The 20732-nt window shown below is 46.5% G+C and overlaps 1 protein-coding gene and 1 non-coding gene across 2 annotated transcripts in view; one reads left to right on the forward strand and one right to left on the reverse strand.

The window, feature by feature from the left end:
* Nucleotides 1-20732, forward strand: part of tok (tolloid-like protein 1 tolkin) — a 716025-nt gene that overhangs the window by 602324 nt on the left and 92969 nt on the right. Inside the window, exon 8 of the mRNA XM_075686316.1 lies at nucleotides 8595-8717. Coding sequence (XP_075542431.1) covers nucleotides 8595-8717 — 123 coding nt within the window. The remainder of the gene's footprint in view (nucleotides 1-8594; nucleotides 8718-20732) is intronic.
* Nucleotides 20617-20688, reverse strand: TRNAT-CGU (transfer RNA threonine (anticodon CGU)). The gene has a single exon. It is a non-coding gene; the product is annotated as a tRNA-Thr (tRNA).

The raw sequence follows: 20732 nt of genomic DNA on the forward strand, positions 1-20732 counted from the left end.
CAAGTGCAAACAGTCTACCCATTGAAATATCGAATATATATATATATATATATATATATATATATATATATATATATATATATATATATATATATATATAAAGTTGAATGGATGCGTCCCACTCTTTCATCGAGTAGTACCTTAAATGTAGTATCGTCTGTGCACTTTCTTTTTTCTTGCTGAGTTTTTTTAGTCGCGAAAGTTTCTTCCGTGCGCTTCATGGTTTCTCTCATGTTTAGATGGTGTGCCCCTCCCCGCCCGCCTATATTTTTTTCTTACTTCCTTTTACTCGTCCATTTCTTACGAACACCGCACGAAAGCAAGCAGGGCTAGGGCATGAACGCCGATGTCAGTGGCGCTGTTGCTAGGGTAAAGCTGTCGAGTACCTCTGTGTGATTTATGGATTCCGGACGAGTTTCAGCCGCTGATGCAGACGCGCAAACGCTTCGGAACGAACGGTATTTGGACGACCATCAATATATCTTCAGCCGCAGTAGGAACTGAACCAGCATACATAAACACATACACGTTACAATGCATGAGGCGATCAAATGACATTCAAGAAGCTCAGTTTTTCTGGTTGAATATCTCTGTGCCGCGCGGCATGATGGTCTCAATGTATTCGGGCGAGTTAGCGGTCCTAATATGTTGTCGGTACTGTCATGTCTCATTAGGTTACAATTATGTGGCGTCTCGAAATCGGGCAGCGCTGTTTAAGATTCCAATAAACCGACAGGAAGTTAGCTGACGCTTCGGTAGCTTCTTTTCTTTTTGTCCTTCGGCTCTGAACAACAAGGTTGTCTGAGGCACTAGCTGGAATCTTCAGAATAACTCAAGATTTTAAAAGCGTCTGGATTTTTTTTCTTCGCCTTCCTTTTTTTTTCTTTTCGCGTTTACTACGACAGTAGTGAAAGCTTGAAACTGGGTTTGCTGCGCCCACCCATCAGTCAGTCCTTGCCGTTACGCCGACGGCCGCCGTCATCCTTATCGTGTGGTCATCGTCAAGCTACCTCGTCCTGTTCTGTTTCACCCTCGCCATTGGGCAAAAAAAAAAATTGCCTGCCACCGCAATGCGCGAGCTGCAAACAACTCGAGACGCGCCGGGAAGCCAACCTGTATATAGAGCAGCATTTTGAGCCACAAATTAGAGCCTCCTGTGTCATACAACGATGCCTTTCCCTCGATAATATTCCTTTCTTATGGTCCAACGATGACAATCGTTAAACCTGGTGATAACGTGGGCGGACCTCCGCTCGGATCACTCTCGAAGCGCGATTAGGAATACCGTAGGAATGGAATATTTACATTATTCCGGCCTACTGCCTGTGCGCGCATCTGTGTTATGCAGAACTTAAACATAATATCGCGGCATATCTGTATATACTGTATATCGAGCCGGCTCATCGATATCTAACTCTAGAGCACACAGACCTGCTCATGTATAGCAGTTCGCCTAAAGCCGCCGGGGTAGTTCAGTGGCTGTGGCGTCGTGCTGCTGAGCACGAGGTCGCGGGTTCGATTCCGATCGCAGCGGTCGCATTTCTATGCGGGCGAATTGCAATTGCGCTCGTGCACCGTACGTTATGTGCACGTTAAAGAACACCAGGTGATCTAAATTAAGCCAGAGCCTTGCACCATACGTTATCCCTCTTAATGACACTGTGCGGTTTCGGGACGTTAGGCAGCAGAAATTAGGCCGCAGCGACTTCTTTATGGATGCTTAACACCTAAGTTTGTTACGAACGCCGGCAAAACACGCGATGAGGGGCTTTCGCGTTTAATGCGAAACTTACCCCGCTGCTGGGATTCGTACTTAGGTACCTGGGACAGCCTTTGGGAGGCAAACGCACTAGCCACTGCTCTATCGCACAGCACTGATGGTTGGTTATTTCTACAAGGTTTTGCGCATCACACTGAGAGTACGGGTGTCTGTGCATGCATTTCGAAGGGCACAACGAGCAACGCTTAAGCGAACGAAGACGACGTTGTGAACACGAAGCCAAGGATTTGCGCTGTGAAGACCGGTTGCGCTCGCAATAAACAAGTTGGGCACCATAACGAAATCGCTAAAGTTTGCCGACCTTTCAATGCCTCCCTTTTCTTGGTCATGGGAGCGTGATACCAAAAATTTACGTTACAGCGATGGGATTCACTAAGCCATTCTAACGTAAAGCGCACCCGCCGCGTTGACTGAACGACTGTGGACCTGGGCCTCCCGCGCATGGTCGCAGGTTTGATTCCCGATCGCGCAGCGGCACTCTGGTGGATGTCCATGCAGATTTCCTTTTCTTGCCTTAGACTTAAATGCGCGTTGAACAGCTCCGAGGTGGTCAAAATTTATTCGCAGCCCTTTTACCTATACGCGGCGTCCCTTACAGCCTGCGCGTCGCTTTGGGACGGAAAACACCACCAGTGTTATCGAATTTATATGGATGACGACTGACGCAAGCGTTTGAGCGAGTCACAGTAACATCTCATACGGCAGCCGCCAGCCTATCTTTTTTTACGCGCAGGCAGGTTTCTGTGATTCGTTTCAGGGCACGGACTCACAGCGCCGTGCGTGTAGACAGGAATACATGATAAGGATAGCCCAAGGACGATCGTCACAGCGAACAAGATAACAGCCGAGGCGTTTGTCAATAATACACCGTTCTGTTTACTAAAAAGCTTTGCGATTATACGACTCCAGGCATGACATGTACGGCATAAACATTTCGTAACAACGGTCATTTACCAATCTCCATAGGCGCCGAAGCAGCGAGCATATTTGTCACGAAGTGAAATCACTGTGAACGGTCGGATTTTCAGAGCTTTTTATCCGCAAACGCTGTTTGCCATTGGTCAGCCACCTTCGCTAATATGTTCAGCGTCGATTCCCTTTGGTGGCACCTGGCCTTACGAACGGTTCCAACGAAAGACCTTAGTTTTATTTTTTAATGCGATCGCATTATATGCCCCATCAGGCAGAAAATCCGGCGGAATCAGGCGATGGTGCCAAAAATGGGCGACGACGCAGAGTAAAAACGCGTCAGAAATGCTCGGATTTGCGTCACGTTTCACTGGGAGGTGCAAACAAAGTTAATTAATGGATTTGAAAACAAAATTTCCTAAATTTCGGGCTGGGTGGGACTCGAACCCGGGCCTCAGGGGTGCTAGACGAGAACGTTTCCCCAACGCCAGGGTGGCTCCACGGTTCCGGTTGACTGCATGTGTGCCTAGACGTTACGTCACAGCCATCTGGCTGACTAAAGGTGTGGCCTAGTGCGTGCTTCTTTGGGTACGTGACGGCGCAGCCAATGGGGGAGGAGGTGTCATCATCAGCGTCTGATATGACCTCAGTAGTAATACAGAAGATAGTAAATTGTGTAACAACACTAATTAGTCGTAGTTATGAATAAGTAATGTGAATTAAGGTGAATTACAGTGAAGTCAATGAAAGTTAAGGTAAGTTCGAGTAAGCTTACTTTAGGTGGAGAAAAGTGAATTAAGGGGAAGTGAATGAAGGTTAATTAAAGTGAATTAAGGTATTAATGTGGATTAAAGTGGATTAAAGTGGTATAACCTGAACTAAAGTTGGTACAATTAGAGCAAGGTGAATTAAGGTAGATTAGGGTAGAGTAGGGAAGTTCGAGTAAGGTGAATTCAGGTGTAGTAAAGGGAATTACCGGGAAGTAAAGTGAATGAAGGGGGATTAAAGCGGATGAAGATGGATTAAGGTGTATTTGAATAATTTAGAATCACGTAGGGATTAAGGATAATTACGTGACTGTCAATTTTTTTGCCGTGTTAGTACGAGGCCTTATAGTCTATGCACAAACGCTTTTACTAACGTTATGTTCGTTATAACGATTTTCTAACTCCCGTTCTTAGAACCGTTCTAGTAAACAAATTCTTTGTAAATGAAGGCCTAGCCTCAGGTTTTAGCGATAAGGGGCCGGCCAACCTCAAGCCGTTGTTACGAACAAAAAGCCTTGGGCCTTGGCTGCGCATATTTGCATATGGTAGACTCGCTTCCGGCTCTTTTATATGTTCGGCAGGGCAAAATATGGAAAGAGGGTAGAGTTAGCTGCCGTGCCCACAGTAATTGATTATGTGCTTGGTTTCTTGTCTGTATTGTTCTTTTAACATCGTTCTGCTTCCACTGACCTTTTAGTCAAGTTCACTAGGCGTGCGTCAACTATCTAGTTAATTATCTAGGAGTGCTTCGTTATGAATGCGATGGAAAATTTTCAAAAGTGAACAGACGCTTCATTCTTGGAAATGTCCCCTAGGAGCGTGCGTATTGAGATAAAGTATAGCTGTCGCGGTTGCGAAAGCGAATACTCAAAGCCCGCACCAGGGTTGGCTTTTAATATTACTTGCTTGAAGTGCGGCGGCTCTTCGATTTTCATTATCTCTAGTTTTGCTTTCACCACCAGGCAGACATATACGGCTGGTATCTCCGGCGCGCCGTAACGTGATGCACGCACAAGAGAATGACATCCTTTCAACTTCCCTCTCCGTCCACCTGTCTGTCTGTTTATGACGTTGATAACAGGCTAAGTGGGCCTCCTAGCAACACGCGTAGCATCATGAGTACCAACGCTGTGTGTATGTGTGTGTGTGTGTGTGTGTGTGTGTGTGTGTGTGTGTGTGTGTGTGTGTGTGTGTGTGTGTGTGTGTGTGTGTGTGTGTGTGTGTGTGTGTGTGTGTGTGTGTGTGTGTGTGTGTGTGTGTGTATATAGTGTGTGTGTGTGTGTGTGTTTGTGTGTGTGTGTGTGGCTTCCTAGCTACCTTTCTACAGGGTTTAAAAATATGCATATGCCACGTAGCTGGACAGAACAAAGGTAATGTTGTTTGCCGTCGCTTGGAGGTACTCAAACTATCTTTTTCATTCCGCCTAATTAGATAATTCATCATTATCAGCCTATTTTATGTCCACTGCAGGACGAAGGCCTCTCCCTGCGATCTCCAATTACCCCTGTCCTGCGCCAACGGGTTCCAACTATAGCGCCCACGAATTTCCTAATTTCATCACCCCACCTAGTCCTCTGCCGTCCTTGACAGCGCTTCCCTTCTCTTGGCACCCATTCTGTAAACCACAATGATCCACCGGTTATCGAACGTACGCGTTACATGACCTACCCAGCTCAATTTATGTTTCTGAATGTCAATTAGAATATCGGCTATCCCCGTTTGCTCTCTGATCCACACCGCTCTCTTCCTGTCTCGTATCGTTACGCCTAGCATTCCTCCTACCATCGCTCTTTTTGTGGTCCTTAACTTGTTCTCAAGCTTCTTTGTCAGTCTCCAAGTTTCTGCCCCATATCTTATCACCGGCAGAATGCACTGGTTGTACAATTTCTTTTTATTGATAATGGTAAGCTTCCAGTCAGGATCTGACAAAGTCTGCCCTATGCGCTCCAACCCATTTTTATTCTTCTGTAATTTTCCTTCTCATGGTCAGACTTCCCTGTGATTAGTTGACCTAGGTAAACGTATTCCTTCACTGACTCTAGAGGCCGACTGGCGATCCTGAATTTTCGTTCCCTTGCCAAGCTAGAGATCATTATCTTTGTTTTCTGCATATTTAATCTTCAACCACACGCTGCCACTCTCTCTGTTAAAGTACTCAATCATTTGTCGCAACTCGTCCCCAGTGTTACTGAACAGGACAATGTCATCCGCAAACCGAAGGTAGCTCAGATATTCGCCGTTCATCCTTACTACTAAGCCTTCCCAGTTTAATAGCTTGAATACTTTTTCCATGCATGCAGTGAATAGCATTGGAGAGATTGTGTCTCCTTGTCTGACCCCTTTCTTTATAGGTATTCTACTTTTCATGTGAAGAATTAAGGTAGCTGTGGAACCTCTGTAGGTATATTCGAAGACATTTACGTAGGCCTCCTGCACTCCTTGATTACTTAATGCCTCTATGGCATCTGTTATCTCTACTGAATCAAATGCATTTTAGTTATCTATGAAACCATAGGGAGAGGCTCATTGTACTCTGTAGATCTCTCAACTACCTAACTGATTACGTACATGAACGTGATCCATTGTACAGTATCCCTTCCTGAAGCCAGTCTGATCTCTTGGTTGATTGAAATAAAGTGTTGCCCTGATTCTATTGGAAATTATCTCTTTGAATATCTTATACAGTACTGAAAAGAAGCTAATAATAAGTCTTCATTTACTTAACGTCTCCCTTCTTATGAGCTAGTATAATGTTGGCATTCTTCCAACTTTCTGGTACACTTGAAGTCGTAAGGCATTGCGTATAAAGGGTCGCAAGCTTTTCAGGCATGATGTCTCCTCCGTCTTTGAGTAAATCGACTATTATTCCATCTTCTCCTGCCGCTTTTCCTCGTTTCATGTCTTGTAAGGCCCTTGTTATTTCATCGCGAGTTATAGAAGGAGCCTCTGTAACCTGTTCATTACTACTTTGAATGGAGGTATCGTGGCTGCTCTGGGTATCGTACTGGTCAGTACAGAATTCTTCCGCTGCTTTGACTATATTTTCGAAATTGCTGATGATATTACCCTGCTTATCTTTCGGAGCATACATCTTGGCTAGTCTTAGTAATTACTAGTCTTTAATTAATTAAAATTAATTATGTAATTACGCTGAATGCAAAAAAGAAACAATCTGAGTATCTCCAAGCGCCGGCAAACAACATTACCTTGGTTCTATCCAGCTATGTGGCACTTGAATATCTTAAAACTCTGGCAAAAGTTAGCTGGGACACCCTCTTTCATCGAGTATATACTTTTAATGCGGTGTCGTATATGTACACTTTCTTTTTTTTTTTCTCGCTGAGCTTATTTAGTCGCGAACGTTTCTTCCGTGTGCGTCATGGCTTCTCTCTCCCATGCTTAGGTGGTGTGCCCGCCTGCCCGCCTCCCACTGAACTTCTAGGGGTTGATATCTGTCTGAAACTCTGCAATCATAAGCTATGACACCAACGTGCCCATCGTATCACCGTAATGTTACTTTTGGGTTCAATCTGTGATTACACATTTCATATTACGTGCGTACATGTCCGCGCGTGTGTGTGTCTTTTAAGGGCGGCAATGACTTGAGGCAAAAAAAAAGGGGGGAGGGGCGCAGTGGCCACGACGTTCTTCTGCTGCGCACGAAGTCGCATGGTTCGATTACCAGCCGCTGCGGCCGCATTCCAGCGGGCGCGTAATATAAACTATATAAAAGAAATGCTCGTTCACCTTGCTTTAGGCTTAGGCGTATATATATACGTTCAAAGAACCCAAGCTGGTGAAACTTTATCCGCGGTCCTCCACTACTGCGTCCGACCTAAGTCGACACTACTGGTCGTGTCGACCTAAGTTCGACACGACGCTGGACCAAGTACCGATCGAACTCAGAACGAAGACGGGCCAGCGCACCCAGAGCGTGGATTCTCTCAGGGTGCTCAGACTGGTCCTCAATGCAAAGGGCAGCAACGCGCCCTTCTTAGTCTCAGCTTTCGCTGCCATCCATCTTCCCGGAGTTGATCGCGAATAGGCATTTTTATTTATTTATTTATTTATTTATTTATTTATTTGTTTATTTTACCCTCAATGTACACTTTACATTACAGAGGAGAGTGGCATAAGCGAAAAAAAAAATGCTAACACAACACTTGCGCGATTACAGTGCAAAACAAAACAAAGGCACTTAAATATGATTGCAAAGGATAGAAGAACTTAACAGGTACATACTAATATAACTCTAAACGTAAGCGCGCCATAATACAATTACAACATTCACTTGTTAGGGCACAATCACTAAATTCTGTATTTTATTGTGTTGAGCGACTCGCTATTGCACTCACCGGCCGTTTGTCATGGCGAATGTCATAGGCAGTTGTAGTAAAGAGTGTGGACCATTTCCGTTGACATATGCAAAATTGCTCCGACGCAGCTAAGTGCGGACGTCATAATATCCATCGTAATTATCTCGCGTTTGGCACTGCCGGCACGCTGCCAGAGCAAAGCTTGCTGGAGTCGTTGCCTCGACGGGAATTCAAACACTTCGGCGGTAGCGGTGTTGTCTTTTGCTAGGACCCCATGGTACTGACAAAGCCTCGCTAATTATTTCTCTTTCAAGTGAGATGAGTAAGTAAAAGCCTATTTTACCACTTTCTTTTTACCTCAACGAAGAGCACGCACCAAAAGCGAATTCGTATCAACGCAAGTGGCCCGGACGCCACCGTCTTGTCACGTGTTTTTTTTTTTTAAAGTTAATTAATTCAAGTAAAGATCTTATCACGAATTATAAATGATAGCGTGTGTGCGTAACCGGCAAAGCGCGTCATTGCGTTCTATGCATGCGTACTTCGTACCCGCTATTTCACAGAGTCTACGCAAAGGTGATTGTGCCAAACTGAAACTGTCTAATATTAGCGAGAGAAGCTGGTCAATCACGAAAAGTTATTACTTTTCTAACTTTTGTGTATGGGGGCTTCAGCGCGCTCGTGTAGCCATCTGTTATGGGTTTCTGCTTCCGTCAGCGCATTACGCCAACCTTTTCCACGCTACTCGTGCAACTCTCTACTTGTGCTTCTATCTTCGTCAACTTCTTTCGTGCTCACTAACAAGTGTCCTTGTGTTTGCAGGTCGCTACTGCGGGACGGGACGCATACCGGAAATGCTACTAAGCACTGGGTACCGCATGCTTATCGTCTACCGGACCTCGAGCAACCAGAATGGACACGTTGGCTTCCGGGCTTACTACGAAGGTGCGTATAGCACAGCTACAGTGGATGTTGTCCGAAACCCGCACGCTGGGCGCGCATCAAAAAGTGGGCTTTTAGCGGAACGAGCAGCGAAACACGACGCCGTTCACTGGCCACGTTCCTTCGCAATTTTGATGGCAGCACCTATTTCGCTTCTGGTGTACAATGCGCTGATGTTTCAAGTACGTTACCCGCGCCGTGGTTGCTCAGTGGCTTTGGCGTTGCGCTGCTAAGCACGAGATCGTGGGATCGAATCCCGGCGGCGGCGGCTGCGTTTCGGTGGTGGCGAAATGCGGAAGCGCCGTGTACCGTGATTGGGTCCACGCTCAAAAGAAAAAAAAAAGAGAAAATACTCCATGTTGTCAAAATGAATCCGGAGTCTCCCACTGAGGTGTGCCTCATAACCAGGTTGTGGTTTTGGCACGTGACAGTTCAGAATTTATCTATTCCTTTCAAGAACGCCTAGATTTTACGTTTGTGTTGGGCTAAGGAGCGTGATGGGCACAGCAGCTGTGCCATAATTTGAGTCTCGGCGCAAACATTTTCAGAGCTTGTTCTTAGTTTCTTTTTCTGTTAGATATAGCTGTGAGAAATCCCAGCCGACGTTCCTGGGAATTTTTTTTAAAAAAACAGCACGCAGACCCCTCGCATTGAGGGAATCTGTGTACGCCAAACTTTTGCGTCCCCTCCAGCGCCGCCGCGTAAGCGTGCAGGACAAAACCTCTCCTCCCAGCTTCCCCCTCTCAGCGATGCACCTGCATCCCTCTACACATCCAAAGACCCCCACCGACAATTGCGTCTGAACTCTAAAAAAAAGGGGTTCCTCTCTAAAACATGTGTTTTAGAAAATCTCAAGTGTTAGCTAAAATGAGATAACGAAATTTTATGGCGTTTTACTTGCCGAAAACACTATCTGGTTATGAGGCACGCCGTAGTGGGGGAATGCGGAAATTTGGACCGCCTGGGGTTCTTTAACGTGCACCTAAATCTAAGTAAACGGGTGTTTTCGCCCCCATCGAAATGCGGCCGCCGTGGCCGGGATTCGATCCCGCGACCTCGTGCTTAGTAGCCCAACACCGTAGTCACTAAGCAACAACGGCTGGTAGATCAATAAATGCGAAGCAAGCAAACGCTCCCGCCTAGCACATCTCACCCCCTCCCACGCTCTCCCCCACGCACACAGGCACACACTCAGGCAAACTGAAAGCACACGAGTTAACAGCACATGACTATAGACATTTGCTCTGTAATGCTAAATGCGCTTTTGCTGCGCGTGACAGAGAAACACTGCACCGCCGCCGTCGGAGAACGTCCCTCGGCTATGTGACGCATGTTCGATGGTGTCCTAAACTATAGTCTTTGAGGTTATGAAAGGTCTGCAGAGTTACATCGTACAAGTCCTCGTCAATGTTGCATGTGCGGCATAGCGTCGTGCTAGGCAACTGAAATTTATAAAAATCATTCGCGTAAGTAGCGTCCTCACCACCTCCTCATAGCATCTATTCCATTTCACTATTTCTAGGCAGACGCGATGCAGGCACCCACGACCGCACCTGCCGTGGCCTCGCGATATGTGAAAGTCATGCTTGGGTTCAGCAGTGCGGAGTACATTGTGGAAAGCTTTGCGCACACTGAACGAAGACAACAAGGAAATGACACAGAGACCAGCGCAGACTGACAACTGAATTTTGTTTCTCAACACAGCGCATATATACCCTCGAGAGCCATCACATGATCACCACGCATGGGCAACAGAGCATCCGTGCCACATAATAGCATTCAGAATTGCATCATAATCTACATACTATCATCTAATGTTGAGCAAGTTATTTTCACTATTATTCAAAGCGACAAACGGATGGCTAACACATGCTCCTTGCAGATTAGATTATGTGCCAAGCTTCTGCAGTTTCTCTTGTTGCCTGATTATAGACTAACATACAAAATAGCGGTTTGGTCAAACAGTGGCTTACACATGCTCACTGATCATTGCGCACAGTGCATTGCCAAATGCGTATAGTGCATTCCCTTCAAGCTGGCCAAGTGCTCTCTTAACCTTAAATTTATGCATCGGCCAGTCTGGCCGACATAGTACTGCCCACACTTGAAAGGAATTTTGTACCTTGCATTTCTTTTACATTCTAAAAACTGGTGCACATGACGCACCTGGTACTTATTAGTAAGGCTGTTAACCTGGTTGTCATACATACTGTTTGTCTCAAAGCAAACACCCCCCACGTTGTCTCTTGCCGAAAAAAACCACATTCGCGTCATATTTTGCAGCAACCTCGAGTTTATGCGATAAGCCATGCACATAAGGGATTACTGATATGTTTCTATTATCTCGGCTTCTTTCCACACTCTTGTCCTCCGATTTTATTTTCCTCGCTTTCCTTTCGCTTGCAGTGGCGAGAAGGCATCGCTGTGAGCGGTTTCATCTGCACGGTCAGCTCTTCCGCTGCCGGCTATAGCACAGTGGGTGGTACATGCCTTTGTGCGTAAGCAGTTAATATAGGAGACCCAACACTACAGGGTCTTCGATAATATATCCCCTTTTTAAACAGGAAAAGTCCTAGTTGTGGTTGGCCGCCGAGTGCTTCTATATCAGATGGGCAAGGATGGTAACGAGGAATACATCCATTTGGCTCTACCCTAAGCTGAGGAGGGAATAATCTGTGCACAGCGGAAATGAGAAGGGGAGAAAAATAGGCAGTGAACGCACGCAGAACGCGCATGTATTACATAAATCGGCATTCCCAACACAATCAGATGCCGTCGAGACAGCCCAGTGCTTTTCAGGTAGAACAGTAGCGTTTTGTGAGCTTGTGCTCGTGCAGATTCACCAGCCTTTTTTTTTTTTTTTTACGTGCATAACTGTTCTTGGCTCTTTCGCCTGTTTTCGTGGTCGGTGGTTAGCTGTTGGGGGGCAGATGGTCTTCCACCGTCGATGCAATCGCGCCGTTGTAAAGGACGCTCTCTCTCTCTCTCTCTCTCTTTCTCTCTCTCTCTGGCGCAACCAAGCTTCAGGACGCTCTGTTCTCCGTGAAATTACGCAGCGAAAGAACAAAGGTTACCGATATCGCCTCACTGCTACAGATATGCGCCTTCGATGGCATCATTTCTTTTTATAAAGTGAATAGCTTTCCACAGCTACTCGCTTACAGAAAGCTTACAGCTACTCGCTTGCATTGAAGGTCGCTGCGGAACTTCTGGTAACGACAGTGCGGATGAAGCTGCCCGATCGGCCCACGATAGTGTCCGCTGTATACCGGCAGCACTGCCGAGAACAGATGCAGCAGCCACAAGGCTTCGCATCGCTCGCGCGCGAGGTAACACTGGCAGAGTTGAATTCGAAAGAATTGGTCAGCGCACGTCTATGCAGCTTGCATCCGCGTCTGCAATTCTTCAACAACCGCAAAAGTTGCGGCGCCATGAGTTGTGCTCCAATGAGGAATGGATTAATGTTAGCGAAAGCGCCCCCGTTGCAACCGCCAGTAACGCAAAGCCGCTTCACCACGGAGCATCATCGCGATGCTGCGAGGGGAAAGCATTCCGGAGGACAAATGTCTCGGCCCGTTGCACTGTAATAATAATAATATTTGGGGTTTTACGTGCCAAAACCACTTTCTGATTATGAGGCACGCCGTAGTGGAGGACTCCGGAAATTTCGACCACCTGGGGTTCTTTAACGTGCACCTAAATCTAAGCACACGGGTGTTTTCGCATTTCGCCCCCATCGAAATGCGGCCGCCGTGGCCGGGATTCGATCCCGCGATCGTTGCACTGTAAGCGCGCGTTGCACTGGCGAGCATAAAATCTGCTAACTTAAGCACTTTCCTGTGGGCTGCAGGTACAAAGTTTCGACCTTTCTTGTTTCCCACACCACTCGTAATCGCCGCCACGTATATTACTGCGATTTAACAGGCGCGCCTTGCAAGTACAAACGATTTACGTGCGCTACCTTATTTTGTTTTTATACGGCCCCCATTTGTTTCCTAAATATTTTCCGCATTTATTTAGGACAGCCAACCCGTTTCGTCTGATTTCGTGGCGTTTCTTCCTCTCTCGCCGAAAATATTTCGAGAGGTTCTGCCGCAATATAAGTTCCATCTCTTATACGTATGTGCAATTTCCTTAGCGCGCGTTATCACCGCCACCACCGCCAAATTATGATACGGTAGCTAAAATACGTAACCAGCATTCAGCTTTCTGGCTGTTGGCCTTATTTTTTATATATTTATTTATTTATTTTATTTCGCACCTGTTGACATTAGCTCATAAGATTAGTACATATTCTGGTGAAATTTAGGTTATGGTGCATTTTTGTACTGGGAAAGAAGGAACGCATAAATCAGTGGCATCAGTTTGCACGGGCACCAGCCTTGCAGGGCCACCGCACCCTTTGCCTTCTGACCAACACAAGCTTCGAGATGCGCATCAGTGACCACGCGCCACCTGCAGTGCAAAAACCTTCACTGGAACCTCGAAGTATTCGATGAACTATTCGAAAAAAAAAGAAAGGAACATCATGGCTGGACTACGTGCAGCTGGACTACGTGCACGTAGTCCAGCCATGATGTTCCTTTCTTTTTTTCTTCTTTTTTTTTGCCCGGCCGGCAGATAATGTGCTCTCTGCTTTCGTGCGCTGAATATTAGCACAACAGCTCCCAGCTAGACGTCATGACGCCGACGGGTCATGTCGTGCGATTGTGCAAGGAAGTGTCTGAGGGTTGAATATGGCAGCACGGGGGTCCATTATAAGGTTTTGCATAATGGTTATGTAAATACGCAAATGTTTTAGTCTAGAATAATCATTATCTCCAACCTTTCGCTAGAACCATATGCCCTGATGTCAATAATGGCGCTTATCTAGTTTCGTACCTTCATATAAATGTATTTCCTTCTTTTTTTCTCTCTCTTTCATCTACTTTCGGTAATTTTTGTAATCAAATATTGCTGCACTGAATGTTCGCCTGGTGAAACAGTATATTCGCCAAGCTTAAACTCGCGCATAATGGTGATTCTTCTTTTTTTTTTCTTCTTTGAATACATGCGTAGAAAATGAGAAGGACTTCTACAATGCTCGTCTTTGTATAGGAGGCGTTCTATCTTTTATTTGCTGTAAGTAGGAAAGCTGGTAGTTTCAAAGCCGGCATATGACGCAACTTATGCTACCTTACAGAAAGACTAAAACGAGAATGCAAAAAAACAAAAACAAAAAAACAGGCGCCTAATTCACAAAGCTTTTTGTTCGTGACTTCTGTTTGCCGTCGATCAGCCGAATTCGCAAATGGTATGTCTAACATCACTATTGGATAGCATCTGCTCTTTCAAACAGATATAGCGTGTTCTTTTCTTTTTTTTTTTGTCTGTGTGTTTGTGAAAGAGTCCTGCGTCTTACTTGGTTACATGTAACGTAAGTACTCTTCGTGCTCTGCAACCAAGCTCCTCTATTGCTTGCAGCCGCGTGTATAAGGCTCTAGTAACTGACATATATTTGCTTCTTTCCACTACTAAAATCTGTTCAATACTCAGGACGGCGGTATAGAAAATAGAGACTGGTGAGTGGCTTAGAAGCACGTCAGTTTCGCAAGAGAAGCAGACGGACGTGAAACGAAAGGTAAGGAAGCTGTACCAACCAGTGCATGAAGAATGTAATATAGTTTAATCGATACATGAAAGGAAACGAAACACGAGCACTCGTGGAGCAGTTTGGTGTACTGTGGGAACGCCCTTTAGCGACTTCTAAAGGAGTTGTCGTCTTCTGTGGTATGAACGTTGCCGCAGGGGAGATTGTATCGCGATTCGATAGCGTCCGGTATTATAAACTGGATGCGCCGGGAACATATAAGTAGGCGCCTGCCACTGTCTTTTACTTTCAGCGAGAAACACCGCCGCCGGCGAACATACGTTTGTGACTGAGAGCGTGGGTCTCTGTTCAATGCTGTTCGGCGAAAAGGGAATCGTGGCGAAATTTTTTAGAAGGGTGGCTAGTAGAACGCGCGGAGTGAGGAAAGAAAATTCTATTCGGCTGAGACAATTTCCGGTTTCTGTGGCTCTGTGGATCGAGACATAGAAGTTTGAGGCTCAAGATGTATTTTCTTTGGATAGTTGTTTCTTCACGGCCTGGAAATGGCTTCAGAGAGCACGCTAGAACAAAGAAGACAGCAAGACAGAGCTGTGTGATGGTCTTGCTGTATTCTTTGTCCTAGCATGTTCTTTGGTGCCATGTGCAACTAGTTACGGAGCAAAGCGACGAGCGAGTGCTTATTTTTTGGATATAATCCACGCTTTTGTGCTTGCATATCCGGTGGCACCCATGCGTACATTACTCCTTAGACCGTCGTATCTTTAAATAAATGTATAATTGTTCTCCTGATCACGTGGCGCTCCCAATAATGCCAACTAATAGCGATATGAAATGATGACATACGAAGTCACGCTGGAGGTCAGCAAAGCGGTGCAGCTCATATTGTCGTTACGCATCACACCACAGACAGTGCTAACAGGGCAGCGCAGACGCTGACGCTGGAATCGCATCGTCACATCTTGAAAAAGTTTACGAACAGTGGCGAGAAGGCATCGCTGTGAGATGTTCCATCCGCACGGCCAGCTCTTCCGCCGCCAACTATGGCAGAGTGTACGACACAGGCCCTATATCACACCACATGGGCGTGCCCCAACGTCAAGGCAGCCCTGCGAATACCCAACCCCACACCCGAGCAGTGGGAGGCCGTGCTGACCAGTTCGGACCCTCGTAACCAGCAACAACTGGTGCGGCGGGCCGGGAGACAGCAAGAGCCGCAGGAGCAAGAGCCGCAGGAGCAAGAGCCGCAGGAGCCCTGGACTAGGGGCACCTCCCGCACGAGCAGAAAGACACCTGCTTGTCCTTTCTTTCTTTTGAATAAATATTTTTCCTCCTCCGTATTCCTTTGTGTGTAAGCAGTTAACTATAGTATAGGAGGCCCATCACTAGGGGGTCTTCGTTAATAAAATCCGCTTGTAAATTCAGAAAGTCTTAGTTGTGGTGGGAAGAACGTGCGACAGGATAGAAAGTTGGGCGATTTGGTAAGGTAGCATGATCTTGGATTGTAGCGCGAAGTGACGCGGACCCAGACTAGAAGCAGACAGGACGAGCGCTAACTCTCAACTAAATTTTTATTGAAATGAAGAACATATATCTATGGGTGATTGCAAAAAACCGCAGCATAAGAACATGACAAGGTATGAAGACATCAGTTAAACATATCAGGAGGTAGGGAAGTGAAAAAAGGAAACAACAAAAAGACGCTACTTCAGATTAACACACGTGTTGTGAAGATACTGAAATTCGCATTCTAACAGAGACAAAGATGCATGGCTAACGCAAGTCTCTCCTAATCTTTTAATGTGGAATGCATCGATTATTTCCCGTGTAGTTTGGCATCTGTGTCTCGAAAGAACTTTTGTGTCTTGAAACAAAAGCTTACAACAGCAATTGAAACAATGTGACGCTAGATGTGAAGCATTAGGGTTGTTAAGTGGATGTTTGTGTTCTTTTATTCTAATATTAATGCACCTGCCGCTCTGCCCAATGTAATTCTTACCGCACTCGAGTGGAATCTGATAAACTACACCATTGTTACAAGGCACGAAAGGGGACACATGTCTAACGCCGCAATCATCTCTTCTTTTTTTGCTACCCTGTTCAAGTTTCCTATTTATCATAGGGCACATGATAGACAACTTGCGGGGGGCCTAGAAAACTGGATCGACGTCATATCTATTGGCCACGTTCCGTAAACCATGGGATAATCAATGTAATTAGGGCACCACAGCAAACCTTCTTTTTTCTTTTTTCGGTTTTTCTTGTTTCTTAGCGGGGCTTTTTGCCCCGCTAAGGAACAAGGAGCTATCACGGTTTTCGTGACGTCGCGTGACAGACAGGTGAAGTGTGGGGGGGGGGGGGGGTCCAAAAAAGTTTTTGACCAATCACAGAGTGCTGATTGCAGAAGTGGAATAGAAAAGTTTGGAATAGTTTTACGTTATAGCACCCCATGTTCACCAATGTAGAGTTGGACTTTATGAGCAGTGTACCGCCAAATAGCAAACAGTTCTTCAAAGTAGAAAGCATTCTGAATTCGAGCCCAGGTTCGTTCCAGTCATGTCAAAGCGGACAGAGGAGCGGAAGCGCCCATGTGCTCCGAGATTTCGTGAACCGAAAGAATCCAAATTGCGATCGATTCACTACCTACGCCTCCGTCCCACTGTAACTATTCTCGCGTAGCTCACGACGTTGTTTCAGTTCTTAAAGCCTCTCTAGTTGAATTCTGTGTACTTCCAGCAAAGAAAGACGAAACGTTTCAATCTGCTACATATCTTCGTCGAAATTTGGCATGAAATTTCTGAAGCAGAATGTAGTCGATCACTAAAGCTCGTTCGAAGCCGCTAAAGCATACTGACAAAAAAAATGACGCCAGCATTTCTTATCATCATTCTGCTTTCAGCTTAATGCACTCTCGATTGGCTACATTTAGCGAGCAGTCAACTATAATGGGTATACGATGGAACAGTCCACATCTGCCTGTAACAACTTGGGATAGATCGCCGAAGTACTATAGACTTTTCCAAAGAGAGCGTGTGGGCGTCCCCATAATCCGTATAGATCGTTGCGGGCACCTCTCGAAAGCATTTTCAAAGCGAGAGCTACCTTCTGCAGCTGCTTCCAACAAACTAAAAGGCCCCTGTTCTGATCAAGGGGCTTTCTTCCACCCGATGTAAAGGTGTGTGAAAACTTTTTAGTAAACAATTGAAATATATATATATATATATATATATATATATATATATATATATATATATATATATATATATATATATATATATATATATAAATTTCGTCACATGATTGCTGCGGACCTATTGCCTGAACAAGCAGCAGCTCTGTGTCGCCTTTTGGTTTCCTAGCACGACATTATCGACCTCAGCAATCGCCAATTGGCCCAGACTTCAATTGTTAAGCATCACATAAATACTGGTGATGCCAGTCCTATTCATCGCCGGCCATATCGAGTTTATGCTTCAAAGCGTAAGGTTATTCAAGATAAAGTGAACAAGATGCTTGCCAAAGGCATTGTTGAACCTTCCTCGAGCCCTTGGGCGTCGCCCGTGGCGCTTGTTAAAAAGAAAGGTGGCACATCGCGCTTCTGCGTATATTATCGTCATCTAAACCACATTACCAAGAAAGACGTCTACCCCTTGCCTCGCATTGACGACGCCCTCGATTGTCTCCACGGTGTCAACTACTTTTCATCAATAGACCTGCGGTCTGGTTATTGTCAGATATCTGTGGATGAAAAGAACCAAGAGAAGACCGCGTTCGTCACTCCTGATGGTCTATATCAATTCAATGTTATGCCATTGGGTCTATGCAACGCCCCAGCAACGTTCGAACGTGTGATGGACTCTGCTTCAACGGTTCAAATGGTCGACATGCCTCTGCTACCTAGACGACATTCTACTATTTTCGCCTACATTTGAGACACACCTTGGGCGCTTATCAGCTGTTCTTCAAGTCTTCCGTGAGGCTGGGCTCCAACTAAATTCCTCGAAGTGTCACTTCGGTCGTCGGCAGATTGCAGTGCTGGGCCACCTCGTCGACGCTTCCGGTATTCAACCAGACCCGGAGAAAATTCGTGCTGTCACGTCTTTTCCTGTACCCCAGTCTGCGAAAGACACCCGAAGTTCTGTAGGACTCTGGTCCTACTTCCAACCCTTCGTCAAAGACTTCGCAGCGATTGCCCGACCGCTTACTGATCCTCTGAAGAAGGACGTGCCGTTTACCAGGGGCCCTGCTCAAACTGCCGCGTTTGCCCAGCTCACCAACATTCTCTCTACGCCACCTAAATATACTGGCCCACTTTGACCCGTCCTCTCCTACAGAGGTGCGCACCGATGCCAGTGGTCACGGTATCGGAGCCGTCTTAGCCCAGCGCCAACAGGGTCAAGATCGTGTTATCGCCTACGCTAGCCGCCTCCTCACAGCAGCGGAGCGCAACTATTCTATTACAGATCGTGAATGCCTGGCTCTCGTCTGGGCGGTTTCCAAATTCCGCCCGTATTTGTACGGCACGCACTTCTCTGTAATCACGGACCCCCACGCACTCTGCTGGCTTTCCTCACTCAAGGATCCTACCGGCCGGCTTGGTCGCTGGGCTCTGCGGCTGCAAGAATATTCCTATGCAGTAGTGTACAAGTCGGGCCGATTACATCAAGACGCAGTCTGTTTATCACGCTATCCAGTGGACGAACCATCCTCCGACCCTGACCCCGATGCTTACGCTTGCGTTTTCTCCGTTTCTCAGCTGCTACACGTTGCCGACGAGCAACGCCGTGGAGACACTTTGCGCGCCATCATTGGTGGCTTGGGACCTTCGCCTTCTCATTCATCCCTTCACCTGTTTGTTCTCTGGGACGATGTATTATACCGCCACAATGTACGCCCCGACGGTCCTGCCCTACTCCTCGTCATTCCTAAGCACCTCCGGTCAGCTGTTCTCCAAGAACTTCACGATTTACCAACAGCAGGTCACCTTGGCGTCTCCCGCACCTACGACCGGATTCGCCGACGCTTCTTTTGGACAGGCCTTGCCCGCTCCGTCCGGAAATACGTTGCGGTGAAAAATGCCAGTGCCGAAAAACACCATCAACGCTCCCTGCCGGGTGCCTTCAACCGCTCGACATTCCTTCGAAGCCGTTCTTTCGCGTTGGCCTGGATTTACTTTGCCCATGAGGATAGCAGTATGGGCTTGTTGTTGGACTTTGCCCTTTCCCTCTATCCACGTCTGGCAACAAGTGGGTCGCTATGGCGACAGATTACGCCACGCGCTACGCCATCACCAGAGCGCTTCCAACAAGCTGCGCCACAGATGTCGCCGATTTTCTTTTACGCGACGTGATTCTGCAGCATGGTGCTCCACACCAACTGCTCACAGACCGTGGTCGGACATTTCTTTCTAAACTCATCGCCGACAGCCTGCAGTCCTTCTCATCCAAGCACAACCTGACTACGTCTTACCATCCACAGACTAATGGTCTCACGGAGCGTCCGAATCGCACCCTAACAGACATGCTTGCAAAGTACGTCTCGTCCGACCATACTGATTGGCATCTTGCCCTACCCTATGTCACTTTTGCATATAATTCTTCGCGTCACGACACTGCCGGTTATTCCCCGTTCTTTCTGTTGTTCGGCCGAGAACCCGCATTGCCACTGGACGCAGCCCTTCCATCCGCCGCAGCAGAGACAAGCGAGTATGCACTTGACGCCATCACCAGGGCAGCCCAAGCACTCGAAATTGCGCTTGCTTGCCTCCTGACCTCTCAAGAGAAGCAATGGTGGTTGTACGATCGTCAACACAGAGATGTCCGCTTTTCGCCTGGATCTCTGGTACTCCTGTGGTCCCCGACTCGGCACGTCGGCCTGTCAAAAAAACTCCTGTCTCGTTACACAGGCCCATATCGAGTGCTGCATTCCGCGACTCCAGTTACGTACGAAATTGCCCCAATCAGTACCAGTGCCTCATCTGCCTCGAATTCCACTGACGCTGCGCATGTCGCACGCCTCAAACCATATTAATCTCCGGTTATCACTGATATTTAGACGCCCCGGGGGTAATAATACATGCATATTTGTGTTATATATATATATATATATATATATATATATATATATATATATATATATATATATATAAGTATGTATATAGTGAGAAGACAGGGCGTTCACCGAGGCGCCCGATTTTTATTAAGCATATCATATAAAGCCAACAAACATCGACACCAAGGACAACATAGGGAAAATTACTTGTGCTTACTAATTAAATTAAAGAAATGATAAATTAACGGAAATGAAAAAACAACTTGCCTCAGGTGGGGAACGATCCCACGTCTTCGCATTACGCGTGCGATGCTCTACCAATTGAGCTACTGCGGCGCGTTTTCCCATCCACTTTCTTGGGTATTTGTGTTTCCTGCTAG

The sequence above is a fragment of the Dermacentor variabilis genome, chromosome 1, assembly GCF_050947875.1.
Source record: "Dermacentor variabilis isolate Ectoservices chromosome 1, ASM5094787v1, whole genome shotgun sequence".
Lineage (NCBI taxonomy): Eukaryota > Metazoa > Arthropoda > Arachnida > Ixodida > Ixodidae > Dermacentor > Dermacentor variabilis.